Source organism: Peromyscus leucopus, chromosome 19 (assembly GCF_004664715.2).
Source record: "Peromyscus leucopus breed LL Stock chromosome 19, UCI_PerLeu_2.1, whole genome shotgun sequence".
NCBI lineage: Eukaryota > Metazoa > Chordata > Mammalia > Rodentia > Cricetidae > Peromyscus > Peromyscus leucopus.
This window is the reverse complement of record NC_051079.1, coordinates 26,582,443-26,596,611: the sequence shown is the minus strand read 5'-3', so window position 1 is coordinate 26,596,611 and position 14,169 is coordinate 26,582,443. Positions and strand designations below refer to the sequence as shown.

The following is a 14,169-nucleotide window of genomic DNA, read 5'->3' as shown; positions in this document are numbered from 1 at the left end:
GAATTCATAGTCTTAGAATTGTTTCTTTCTCTCTAATGAGTTACACAAAAAGTATTTTTTATGCTGATTAGAATGTGATTAATTCTCTGTCCAAAAAACCCTTCATTTTTGAAGGGTGTGAAGTTAATATATTTCTACTTTTTAAATAACTTGAAAGGCTTTGGAGACATTGTCTTTAGTTTCATGATTTATGTTTTTAAATTAGCTGTCCATCTTGCAGAATCTCTTTTAAAAATAATTTTATCATATTCATGTGGTTGCTTTAAGAATTAATTTTTTCCTATTCGACTAGGTATTGATCAACTTTCCTGGGACACAGCTGACTGTTCTTTGTCTTTTACTTATTCTAACTGAGTTTCACTAAGTGGAAGACCTTTACCAATTTAGTAATTGTTGTTCATTATTTATTTCTTATTCTCTCATCCTTTCTAGGATTACAGTTGTAAGCATGTGAGAGAAATTAATTATATCCCAAATGTTACAAATGTTCTTATCTATATTTTAATTATATTTTCTTTGTGTTTATATTTGGATATTTCATCTAGAGTCATCTTGCAACTATTTTTTCTGCATTTCTTTATATCTATGGTATTAAACAACTTAGTTCTATGGTATGTTTTTTCTCAGTTACAGAATTTACAGGTTAAGGTTTCCATTTGATGGTAAAACTTCCTTTTAAAATCTTTTATACACTGTTCCTTATTTTAACACATTAGCTCTATGTTAAAAAAAACTGTTTGGGACATTCACTTCTAATATCTGCATTTAGACAATATATTTTTATTTTTTTTACAGAATTTAGATTTGTTGATGTGTGACAGAATGTAGGGAAACTATGTAAAAGTTATCTAGGATCATGATTCTATTATCTTCCTCTAGGAGGAATTCACCTTTTGCTGTTCGCTTGTTAGAGTTCTACCTAATCAAACTACCCTGATGCAAACAGGCACTCTACTTGGTTGAGGTTTTTTGCAAGCCCAATAAGCACCCAACTCTACACCATTTACAGTTGAGAACTTGTTATATTCCTATATCCCCTTCTCATTGAAGGCTCCAGACTATTCATTTAGCAATTAAAACTTCACTCTGCTTTTGACGAATTTTCTGCTTGGGTTCTGTTATGCTGGGTGTCTGCCCTGAGTTTAAGTGCTATGAATGGTGAAACTAAATCAAAGCTTGAATCCTCCAGCCTGTCAAAGATTACCGATTTACTTTGTCCCCACCAAGAACTTGTTGCATGTTTTCAGACTTAGCAAATTTCTCTGAGGCAAAACAAACTGTCAGTTCAGCTGTCTAAGGACCTTTCTTCTCAGAAATCTTAGCCCACCCAATTCTTATAATATCACTGTCTTTTTATTTTAAAAGTATAATTTCTAACTTTTAGTCTGTAAGTATAATTGCTCTGTGATGTCAGATAATCAGTTTAACATAGAAGGTTAATTCTACAGATATAAGCACACATTTTAGTCTGACACTAATAATGCAATATACTATATTAATAATGTTAATTATATTAATTAATTAATTATAATATGTACTTTTGATTGTGCAAAGAGCAAATCTTAAGGTCATATGAGCTTCATCACCTTCGGTAGAATTTCTGCCCTGAAACAGCACATGTTAAACTTATTCCATGCCTTAAAAACAGCAGCACTGAATTGCAAGAGATGCACATGTAATAGAAGCATCTGAGGAAGAAAGACATATTAACATATGTGCCATTATCAAGATACCTGACTTCCAGAACCTGGAAACAACCTAGATGCCCCTCAACCAAAGAACGGATTATGAAAATGTGGTACATATACACAATGGAGTAATACTCAGCAAAGAAAAACAATGACATCATGAAATTTGCAGGCAAATGGATGGAACTAGAAAATAACATCCTGAGTGAGTTAACCCAGACTCAGAAGGACAAACATGGTATGTACCCACTCATAAGTGGATACTAGATGTAAAGCAATGTGTAATCAGGCAACAACCCACAACTCCAGAGAAGCTAACTAACAGAGAAGAACATGGACTGTCCTGGGAAGGGGAAATAGAGGAGATCTCCATGAGTAAGTAGGGATGAGGGGTGGACAATTGGAGCATAGGGGATAGGGGATGAGAACATAAGAGAATGGGATGGTTGAACTGGAACACGAAGGGAAGGGGGATGCAATGAAAGAGATACCATGATAGAGAGAGACATCATGAGGATAGAGGAAAAACCCAGTGCTAGGAAAGTTGTCAGGAATCCCCAAGGATGACCCCAGTCTGTGCTGCTAGCAATGGTGGAGAAGGTGCCTGAACTGAAATGGCTTGCCCCAGAGATCAGATTGGTGAATACCCTAACTGTTACCACAGAACTTTTCTCCAATGACTGATGGAAGCAGATGCAGAGATCCACAGCCAATCACTAGACAGAGCTTCAGGAGTCCAGTCAAAGAGAGAGAAGAGGGATTCTATGAGCAAGTATATCAGGATCATGATGATGAAACATGCAGGGATGACCAAACCGAACTAGAGGGAACTCATGAAAGTTGGATCAATGACTGTGGAGCCTACATGGGACTGGACTAGGCCCTTTGCATGGCGAGACAATTGTGTAGCTTGATCTGCTTGGGAGGCCCCCTGGCAGTAGGATCAGAATCCATCTCTGGTGCATGAGTGGGCTTTGTGGCGCCCACTACCTATGACGGGACACCTTGTGCAGCCTTGAGGCAGGAGGAAGGGCTTGCCTCTACTAAATGTGCCTCCACATGGGAGGCCTTGTCTTTTTGTGGGAGGGAGTGGGGAGTGGGTTGGGAGGGTAGGCTGGGGTGTGTGTGGGAGGAGTGAAGAGGGGGATCTTTGATTGGTGTGTAAAATGAATGAAAATTTTTTCTTAATTAAAAAAAAAAAAGATACCTGAATTCTATTCTCCACTTTTCCCGGCAACGACAAAATGACCTTGTTCCTAAGGTATGCATTTTGCATAAGTTGTTCGGCTCATGGTTACTATTACAATGCAGTAACTGAAATTCAAATTGCGGGTCCATTTTATAAGCTGGTGGTGGCCCCTAGCGGGTCTAGAATGTTCCATACTTTTTGAATACACAGCGGGATCAGAGTGGGGTGTTCCTTGGTGCTTATATGATTATACAAAATGGACTTGGGTGGCTAAGTTAAAGTGGGCTTGAATTGTCATGATGTTAAAGTATAATGTAAACCTTCATTTAGGTTCATTAATGGTCATCCCAAGGATATTTCATTTATGTATCTGATAACAATGGGAAAGTCCTATGTCATATATTTGTGCTTGACTCTGTTCTGAGTTTTGTCTCTTTCTTGATTCACTTTTAAAGTTGGATAAAGACTAAAAACTATGCTTCAAGAATATGTCAAGTTCTTATTAACTTCCTTTTTTGTTAAAGGTTAAGAATAATTCTGGGAGTGTACAGGTCCTAAAACTCCAAGAGAATAATACACTGGATTTTAAAATAAATGCAGGGGTATAATATACTGGGTCTTAAAATAAATATTAGCTTATAAGGAAAGTTTTTAAATGGTTCATTTTTTTCTGATAAAGTTCAATGATATTTCATAGTTAGAACAGTATAAGTCTACTCATAAATCACACCATACTTCACTAGTTTTACTGAATATTACAGCAAACAGTTATGATTCAGACAAATGAAATATTATTTCAGCATATTATGCTCAAAATAATATATATTTCATACAAACAAAACTTTCCTTAATCTAAAAACTAAGCTAATTTATAATAGCTGAAGACTACATTAGGCAACAAAAGTCAAATGAAGCACCCAAAAAAAGAATGCTTTAAGTATTTAAAAAACTTCCCATTGCTATCAAGTATTATAAAATCAAATGTCTGAGATCAGCATTAAACATAAGGGCCAAAATTCACAAGAAATTTCCTCTTTTTAAAGGTAGGGAAAACTAGAAATTACAGTCTGTTCATTATACTGGGACCTCTGTCCATGTGGTAAAGGAAGGAAGGAGACACAGAAAGTCAATGCCCTCAAGAGCCCTTAATTAACTGAAAGTTGATTCATAATTCAGATTCTGAGAATCCTTTTTTAAAAGATGACATCAAACCAGTGATTAACAGATTGGCTTCACACACACACAAAAGGAGTAAGCATATAATATTTTCTCCTTAACTTTTATTGTATAATAATTATTTGAGAAGTTTAAGTGTAGTGTTTACAGCATACTACAATTATCTACACACTGCAATAATAAAAAATGCACGTAACAATATCTAGGATACACGGTGCTCACAGCAGGATATGGCACAACTTCCATGCACTGATGTTTTATATATAATTTCGGAGAAAGATGTGTGCTAGATTTTATAGCTATGCAGATTGCTTAACCCAAAAAGGCCAAGGACTCAGAAAGAATTCTAAGCAATGTAACCTAAAAGTCCATAAAGTTATATGGTAAAGATATGTGCCACAAATACACACACAACTTTAATTTTTCTTAAGTGCATTGAAAAGTTACAGCATGTCATGAAGACATTAGTTTCATTAACTGTTAGTACTATAATCACCAAGTGATGCCCAAATATGGAGAAAATGCATATATAATTGGCACAACTACAAAATCCTAAGTAAAATTAGTATTAACAATTTTAGAGCTATTTGGGATGCCATAGGTTGGATTACTGGTTAAAAATATTAGGTAGTACTTCTTAAGAGACTAATTGCAGTAAGAAGTTGACCGAAACTGAGAGATGGTGAACCATTTGTAATATTTAGCTGACTATAAAACTACTCCTGCGGTGGGGACTTCCCTTAACTTCCCTCTCAGATCCTTCCATAAACAAGTTTGGTATCACCGGATTCAGGAATTTGAACTCACCTGTCCCAGAGTCTCCTGTCAGACACACTTCATACTGGTAGCTCTGGGACAGAGTCCCAGTGCCGCTGACATCCACCAGGTGACCAGGAAAGTGTCCCTCAGGCACAGAGCAGCCACCCAGAGAGGCCGCCCTGGCCCTCCTGTACAGCCTCACCCCCACAAACAGCAGCACAGACAACAGGAAGAGAGAAGACACAGAAGCCAAGGCAATGACCAGGTACAGAGTGAGCAAGTCCTCATCCTGGGCGGGGTCGCGCGCCACCTCTGGCAGAGGCAGGTAAGGCTGAGAGAAGCCATCCACCAGCAGCACATGCAGAGTGACACTGGCTGACCTTGGAGGATCTCCATTGTCCTTGACCAGCAGCAGCAGCCTGTGCTTGGGAGCATCGCGCTCACTCAGCAGCCTGGCAGTGCGCACCTCGCCATTGTGTGCCCACACACTGAACAGCCCGGGCTCCGTGGCCTTGAGCAGCTGGAATGACAGCCAGGCGTTCTGTCCAGAGTCTTGGTCCACTGCCACCACCTTGGTGACCAGGTATCCAGGCTCTGCCGCCCTGGGCAGCAGCTCTGTGTAGGGTGCAGAGGCGTTCTGCAGCGGGTAGAGCACGAAGGGCGCATTGTCGTTGGCGTCCAGCACCAGCACTCGCACCAGCGCCTGGCTGCTGAGCGCAGGAGAGCCTTGGTCTGTGGCGCCCACGTGGAACTCGAAGGCCTGCAGGGCCTCATAGTCCAGCGCCCTGAGCGCGAACAGCTGCCCGTTTTCTGCATTGATGGAGATGAGAGAGGAGAGAGCCAGCTGCGGGTCGTGAGTGGGCAGCAGCGAGTAGGTGATGTGTGCATTGGAGCCTGAGTCTGAGTCCGTGGCGCTGATGGTGCCTATGTGCAGGGCGGGGCTGTTGTTCTCCTGGACAAACAGGGTGTAGGAGGTTTGTGTGAAGGCGGGAGCGTTGTCATTGACGTCAGAGACCTGCACTGTGATGGTGTGCTGTGTTGTGAGCCTGGGTGTGCCCATGTCGGTGACTGTGATGGTGATGTTGTATTCAGCTCTGCTCTCTCTGTCCAGAGCTCCCTCAGACACTATAGTGTAGAAGTTCTCTACAGATGGTTTCAGGATGAATGGGAGATCATTCTGGATGGAACAGGTCGCTTTACCATTATCTCCAGAGTCTAAATCAGCAACACTGAAAACAGCCACCACAGTCTCTTCGGAATTCTCAGGGATAGGACTGTTAACTGATGACAAAGTCAGTTCTGGTGGGTTATCATTCACATCAACTACCTGGACTATGACTGTGCATTTTCCCGAAAGGCCGCCACCATCTTTGGCCTCTATGTCAACTTCGTAAGTATTAATTGTTTCATAATCCAAAGCCTTAACTAACTGTATATCACCAGTAGTGGGATTTAGTTGAAAAGTTTTGAGAATTTCTTCAGAAGCATGGAAAAACACATAGGATATTGCACCAAAATTCCCCGCATCTAAGTCAGAAGCTGAGACCGTGATAATGACAGAGCCAACAGGGCTTTTCTCTAGAACTTGAACCTCATAGAGTGACTGTGTAAATTCTGGGGCGTTATCGTTTATGTCTAAGACCAGTATGTGGACCTGGGCAGTGCCAGACCGAGGTGGGGATCCTCCATCCAGGGCTGTGAGAGTTAAACTGAGCTCTGGCTGCTCCTCCCGATCCAGAGCTCTGTCTAGCACTAGTTCTGGATACTTTCTTCCATCCCTACGACGGCGGGTGCGAACGTGGAAATGGGACTGGGGAGAGACCGTGTAGTTCTGGAGTCCGTTTCTTCCCACGTCCAGGTCCACAGCATTTCCCAAAGGAATTACTGTCCCAGGTGGGGAGCTTTCCAGGACTTTAAGCTGCATTGCATTTTCAAAGAACTCCGGAGCATTATCATTTATATCTATGACCTCGAGCTCATTTGTAATAAACTGCAAAGGATTATGCAACAATATCTGAAAGTGCAGCACACAAGGTTCTGTGGAACCGCACAGCTCCTCCCGGTCCAATTTCTCAACCAGGAGCAAATCTCCCGTCTGGTGGCTGAGCTGAAAATACTGCATGTTCCCTTTGGAGATAGCCTGAGCTCTCCTTTCAGCCAGTTCTTCTACCCTGAGCCCCAGATCCTTCGCTAGATTGGCTATTAAGAAGCCCTTCTCTTTTTCCTCGGCCACAGAATAGCGCCTAGATCCAGACCCAGCCAGAGACCCACCCAGAAAAACAAAGAGAAGCAAGACTTGCCTTTGTTTAAGGCAGCACTCTTCTCTGGCCTCCATTGTATTTCTGCGGTGTTTTTCCAGGGACTTGTCACCAAAAGGAGCCTTGTATTTCTCTGTGAAAAGCGCAGTCTTTTGGCGATAGTCTAACAAGTAATATTTTCCAGAGATTCAGACTTTCCTGCTTAAAAATCTGCCCAGGTTCACAAGCGCTTGTCTTATCTCACCGGATCCCTCTGTCAATCTGAGTACGGAGTATAAGTGTCTTAATTCGCATTTTTAGTCAACAGCGCCACCATGCGTTCGTTTTCAGTTTTAAATTCTTAGAAAAGGTTTTGTTACTGGTTTTGATCTATGTCGTTTTTTTCCCCCTTATGAAACCTACATGACCCTACTGAGGGAGTTTCTTGTGCCACATAAGTTAAACAAAAACTAAGCAAGTATAATACACTAAACGGAGTTAGCTATCTCTAATAAGAGTCCTCATTTACATGATTTACATTACAAGTGCACACATGAAGCAATCTGCTCTCTATATGAGTATCAGGAGTGATACGCACTTGCTCATTATTGAGTTTATTCCTAATACTAGTGGCACTGAAACTAATAGCAATTATATTTCTATAATGTCATGTTACTGTACTTGATACTGACTGCAAGATAGTTGATGATAATTGAAACAGTTGATGTCATGGTGGTCACTTAACCAAGGTCCCACATGTGATAAGGTGGTTAACTAGAGACTTTGATACCAAGACTGTCCTTTCCTGGCACTGCTCATCTCAAATAAGATATTCAAATTCCATACATTTAATAGCACACCTCATTCAAATACACATAAAATTATGTAAAAATTAATATTAGGTTGAGAAATTAGGGATTAACATTAGGGATTAAAATATTGATAGCACTTTGTGTCACAAATCCGACTGCAAGAAGTGAAGAAAGTTTCGTGAGTGACTTGGGAAACATCGAAGCATATTTAAATTATAAAACTAAATATGAGAATTCTGTATTCATTAAGGCAGTGGATAGGAGACTTGAACTAAGCATTAAGAGAGGAAAAAGGAAAGATATATTGAAAAAAATAATAGAGTGATAACTGCACAACATTCAAAGAACTATAGCAAAATCAGCTTATTATACTGTATGTCATAATATTTAGTTCTGGCAAAAGTTTTGTTCATTAAGTATCTTACCATATTTAATTATCAGTATGTCACAACTAAAACATTTCTTCTTTCAATCAGTCAAAAAAATTAAGAATCTAAAAAGTAACTGTGCTAATTATAAAATAAAAGAGAGCTACCCATAAACATAACTCAAAAACTTAAGTGTTTAAACAATTATTTGTGTGTGTGTGTGTGTGTGTGTGTGTGTGTGTGTGTGTGTGTGTGTTTAAGTCAGAGGAGTTTGGTTTTCTACTCCCATCATGTGGGTCAGGGGATGAACTCAGGTTGTCAGGTCTGTCGACCATCTCATTGGCCCATCACAAACTTTATTTTACAAAGGCATTGAAAAGTCTATGGTATTAAAGAGGAGGAAATAGAATAAGTCCATCCAGAAAATTAATAAAAATTATAATGGATCCACATATACTGCTCACAGACTTATGTCCAATTGAATCTTTAATACCATGGAATTTTTTAGAATGGAACACCAAGCTACATACAAATTTTCTAAGTTGGGAAAAGATAAAAGCATACTCTGTTGTATACAGTTCAATTATAATAAAGTCCTGAGTAGTTTAATTAACTGGAAATGTTAATGCAATGCTTGTAATCCCAACACTCTGGATGGGGGAGGACCTGTCACAAGTTCAAGACCACAATGAGATCTTTTCTCAAAAAGAAAAAATTTAAAAATATTGAGTTCAGCACAAGAGTTTTGAAAGACTATTTGACATAAAACATAAAAAATTATCATGCCCTTGAAAATCATCCTTTAGCTATATCCTTTAGAACAGATGGATCCTTTAGTTATATCCTTTAGAACAGATGGAAATTTAAAAATCATAGATATTTCAGATTTTTAAAAATTTTAAAATCATAGAAATACAATTTTGATCGAGTTTGTTTTGCATTTACAATTTGAATATTTTGTGAAATCCAACAATTAGGGTTCCCACAATCTTTAAAGAATCTTAAGTTTTGCATGCTGATATTTTAAAATATGTGTGTAGATAAACATGGAAAGAATATTATATTATTCACACTGGTGTAAAGAGTTTCAAGTCAGATCACAAGATAAATGTTATATTAACAAGAGAATAAATGAAAATAAATAGTCTGGGCTGCAAATTGTTACCACTCAAATAATGAGAGAAGACCATTTTAGACAGCACTTAAGAATAACCCAGAACTGGAGAAGTTAAATTTGGGTAATGATGCTCTAACTCAAACTTCAAAGATTTCTGCAGGGCACAGTGCCATCCATGCACCTTTAATCCAAGAGGCAGAGACAGGTGGATCTCTGTGAGTTGGAGACCCCACAGTCTACATAGTGAGTTCCAGGACAGCCGGAGCTACATAGTGAGGTCCTGTCTAAAAATAAAAGGATTTCTGAAAACACAAATTTTACTCTCATATTAAGTCAAACAAAACTACAAGACTAATCACAATTGGAATACAAGCAAAATTCAGATTCCTTATTCCACAGACCTTACTTATCTAGAAATACCAGTGACGTGCAAAGGATTGGAGTAAGATAGTTATTTTCAAAGGAAAAGAGACTCCAGTTGGCAAAGCAGTAAAATCAAGCCTTTAACGTTTTAGCTGAGACTCGACTCCGTATTTCCTCATCAGTATTTAACTGAATTCAAAACTATTCCTGTAACTGGCGTTTGTATCATTCTCTCTCTCTGAACTCTGAAGGAGGAAGTTGGGAATAACAGGCTTCAGAAACTTGAAATCTGTGGTTCCAGAGTCTCCAGTCAGACACACCTCATATTGGTAGCTCTGGGACAGGGTCCCAGTGCCGCTGACATCCACCAGGTGACCAGGAAAGTGTCCCTCAGGCACAGAGCAGCCACCCAGAGAGGTCGCCCTGGCCCTCCTGCACAGCTTCACCCCCACAAACAGCAGCACAGACAAGAAGAAGATCGAAGACACAGAAGCCAAGGCAATGACCAGGTACAGAGTGAGCAAAGTCCTCATTGTCCTGGGCTGGGTCGCGCGCCACTTCTGGCAGAGGCAGGTAGGGCTGAGAGAAGCCATCCACCAGCAGCACATGCAGAGTGACACTGGCAGACCTTGGAGGATCTCCATTGTCCTTGACCAGCAGCAGCAGCCTGTGCTTGGGAGCATCGCGCTCACTCAGCAGCCTGGAGGTGCGCACCTCGCCATTGTGAGCCCACACGCTGAACAGCCCGGGTTCCGTGGCCTTGAGCAGCTGGAACGACAGCCAGGCATTCTGGGCAGAGTCGTGATCCACTGCCACCACCTTGGTGACCAGGTATCCAGGCTCTGCCGCCCTGGGCAGCAGCTCTGTGCAGGGCACAGAGGCGTTCTGCAGCGGGTAGAGCACGAAGGGATCATTGTCATTGGCGTCCAGCACCAGCACACGCACCAGCGCCTGGCTGCTGAGCGCAGGAGAGCCTTGGTCTGTGGCGCCCACGTGGAACTCGAAGGTCTGTAGAGCCTCGTAGTCCAGCGCCCTGAGCGCGAACAATTGCCCATTGTCTGCGTTGATGGAGATGAGAGAGGAGAGAGCCAGCTGCAGGTCATAGGTGGGCAACAGAGAGTAGGTGATGTGGGCATTGGAGCCTGAGTCTGAGTCTGTGGCACTGATGGTGCCTATGTGCAGGGCAGGGCTGTTGTTCTCCTGGACAAACAGGGTGTAGGAGGTTTGTGTGAAGGCAGGGGCGTTGTCATTGACATCGGACACCTGCACTGTGATGGTGTGCTGTGTTGTGAGCCTGGGTGTGCCTAGATCAGTGATGGCAATGGTGATGTTGTACTGTGATCTGGTCTCCCGGTCCAGGGCTGTGTTTGTCATAAGAGTGTAGAAGTTCTCAACTGAGGGTTTTAGAATAAAAGGAAGATCCTCTGGGATGGAGCACACCATTTTTCCGTTGTCTCCAGAGTCAGGATCTGCAACACTGAACACAGCAATTATGGTTTCCGGGGAGTTTTCTGGGATGTGATTGGTAAGTGTGGACATAGTCAGTTCCGGTGGGTTATCATTCAAATCCATCACTTGAACAAACACCACACTGCTTCCAGAAAGTCCCCCACCATCTGTAGCCTGAACATATACTGTATATGTCTGGATGGATTCAAAATCCAGTAGCTTTGCTAAAAGGATTTCTCCGGATGTTGCATTCATTCGAAATGTTTTCCGAATGTCTTCAGTTGCTTGGGAAAAAGCGTAAGCTATTTTTCCGTAGTCCCCAATGTCTAAATCCCTAGCAGAGACTGTAGCAACCTGGGATCCAACAGGACTGTTCTCTGGGACTTGGACCTCATAGCGAAACTTTGAAAATGTGGGGATATTGTCATTGATGTCCAAGACTTCAATAAGGACCAGGGCGGTGCCAGACCTGGGTGGACTCCCACCATCTATCGCTGTGAGTGTTAATCTGATTTCAGATTGTTCCTCCCGATCCAGCACTCTGTCCAGAACCAGCTGTGGTAATACCGTGCCATCCGGACTGTCTTGCAATTTAAGGTGAAAATAGAAATTGGGGCTGATTGTGTAAGTTTGGAGACTGTTGCTTCCTACATCTAAGTCTTGAGCCGGTTCTATTAGGAAAGTGGTTCCGGAAGCAGTCATTTCTGAAATTTTCAAAATTATTTCCTTGTCCAGAAAAACGGGAGAATGATCATTTATGTCTCTAATCTGCAGCTCTGCCTGAAAAATCTGCAAAGGATTTCCCAGTAACACCTGGAAAGGTACCACACAGGGTTCGGCGGCGCCGCACAGCTCCTCCCGGTCCAGTTTCTCCCTTAATAACAAATCCCCGGTTTGCCTATTGAATTCTAAGTTCAATTTTTTCCCTTTGGAAATAACTCGTGGTCCCCGCGCAGCAAGTTCATCTACCTCTAGCCCCAGGTCCTTTAACAAATTGGCCACAAAAAAGCCATTCTCCGCTTCCTCCTCCACTGAGTAGCGCCTAAGAGTGGACCCAGCCTGAGCTATGCCCAGCAAAACAAAGAACAGCAGGACTTGCCTTTTTTTTAGGACTCGCTCCATTTCCTCTGCAGCCTCCATCGCCTTCTGGTCTCCCAACAAACTCGCTCCAGCCGTGGATTCACGTCGTCACTGACTTGCTCTGCAAATATCTTGCAGACAATGGGATAAATCCACAATCCCCAGTCCCAAGACTTTCCGGAAAGGCTGCCTTAGAAGGCTCCCCTCCTACCTCCTCCCTTCAGCGTCTGGTTACTGGATAGTTGGCTGGTCCCGGTTTCTTCTACTTATGAGGCTGCAGCGCCACCCTGCGTTCTTTTTAAGCATTTGTTTTCTCCAAAGCTTTAAGACAATTCACTGTCAAATTGATGGCTCTCTAAATAGCATGATTCTTTTATGTCTCACAATATACCAATATCTTCTCTGTGTTTCGAAGGCTTTCATTGCTTCTATAACGATATGTAAGGCATGCGAAAAATTCAGGGTTTTTTTGCAGTTTCAAGAGGACTGGGGTGAAAATCAACTTCAGGACTGAAAGGTTGACTGGGTGCCATAGAGAAATCTTTTTAACTAGGAGTTCCCAGTTTTTATTCACAACTTGGGCATGTCCACATTTGAGAGTTGGGTTACTGCTCTCACGTCACCTTCAACTGAAAGACTGAATAGAAGACCAAGAAACACACAGGATTTAATGAGAATGTCCTAGTGGGCATAGAACTGTCCTCACGTACACTTCCTCTTTGCATTGCTTCAGACCCACATTTCCCTGACGTGTGATATGACCAGGTCTCATAAAAATCTCCATGGTCAATTCATTTCTTGTCAGCATCTGTGTTTTTATTTTTCCTTTTTAACGGTTAAGAACATTTTGATATAACTGCAATTTAGTTATTTCATCTGTCAGAGTTAGTAGGTTCATAATATCAAATGCATAGTAAACATTTAAAACTGCTTATTTATCTTTTTCAAAGTCTTTCAGAGCTGGTTTATTAAATCAGAATCCAAAGTATATAAGTTGGAACTTATTGCTGGGTTTAAAGAGTTATCCTTTTCTAGTGCTCAGTAAAAAGAAATGAATCATCAAGCCACAAAACGGCATATTGCTTACTCTGGTTACCTTCCAGCATGGATTGGAAAGGGGATCATGAGATCCTACCCCTGGGGAGCTATGGACAGCTGACGGCTTCTGGGGAAGAGAAAGTTAGTTTTCTTTAAGGTGTGGCTCCAGACCACGCTCCAGTGGACAATCCACACCCAAGTGTGTATGCACAGCTCAAATTGGAGTGGCAGGTTACCGAATGAGAATAAAGAGGACACAAAGCTGGGGGTGAGGAGATGGGAATAGATTTGGGGGAGTTAAGAAGAAAAGTAAGGGTGAATAGGATAAAAATATACCGCATGAAATTCTCAAAGAATTAATGGAAACATTTTTTAAAAGAAAGACAATATTGTTTCAATTATATAACATTCTGGCAAAAGAAAAATTATAAAGACATTAAAAAGATGCTGATTATCAGTGGAAGAGGAGAATGAGGACAAAGAGCTAAAACAGATGATTTTTAGGACAATGAAATTTTCCTTTATTATACTATAAAGGTAGATATATATAACATTATGTGTTTGTAAAAAAATAGACTCATATAACAGGTCAATCCTAGTGTGAACTTTGCACTTTAGTGAACAATAATTTGTACAACAGTATTACCAAATGTGTTATGCTAAGGCAAGATATTAATAATGGGAGTTGTGTTGGAAGAAAGATGGCAGATGGGAACTCTGGGTAGTATTTGATTTTCTGTGAGACCTAAAATTGCTCTAAAAAACAAAGTTTATTGCAATAATTTAAAAACTTTGCTTTAGGCATAATGTATATATAACATGAAAGTAGAAGGCTAGGGGAATAAAGGAGAATAATAATAATAATAATAATAGGAAAGTATGTGGATGGGGAT

General features: G+C 41.1%; 2 protein-coding genes across 2 annotated transcripts; both read right to left on the bottom strand.

The window, feature by feature from the left end:
• Positions 1-4,140: 4,140 nt before the first annotated feature.
• LOC114686176 (protocadherin beta-3-like) lies at positions 4,141-8,314 on the bottom strand. The gene has a single exon (XM_028860823.2). The coding sequence runs from the start codon at positions 7,145-7,147 to the stop codon at positions 4,754-4,756; it is 2,394 nt and encodes a 797-aa protein (XP_028716656.2). The 5' UTR covers positions 7,148-8,314; the 3' UTR covers positions 4,141-4,753.
• A 1,281-nt stretch (positions 8,315-9,595) lies between these two features.
• Positions 9,596-12,943, bottom strand: Pcdhb2 (protocadherin beta 2). The gene is given in 2 exon segments (XM_028860820.2): positions 9,596-10,231; positions 10,233-12,943. Coding segments are annotated over 2 exon segments (2,403 nt in total). The 5' UTR covers positions 12,299-12,943; the 3' UTR covers positions 9,596-9,894.
• Positions 12,944-14,169: the final 1,226 nt, after the last annotated feature.

Excerpts from the sequence above, each read along its gene's own strand:
- LOC114686176 (XM_028860823.2), bottom strand. The coding sequence starts at position 7,147 with ATGGAGGCCAGAGAAGAGTGCTGCCTTAAACAAAGGCAAGTCTTGCTT.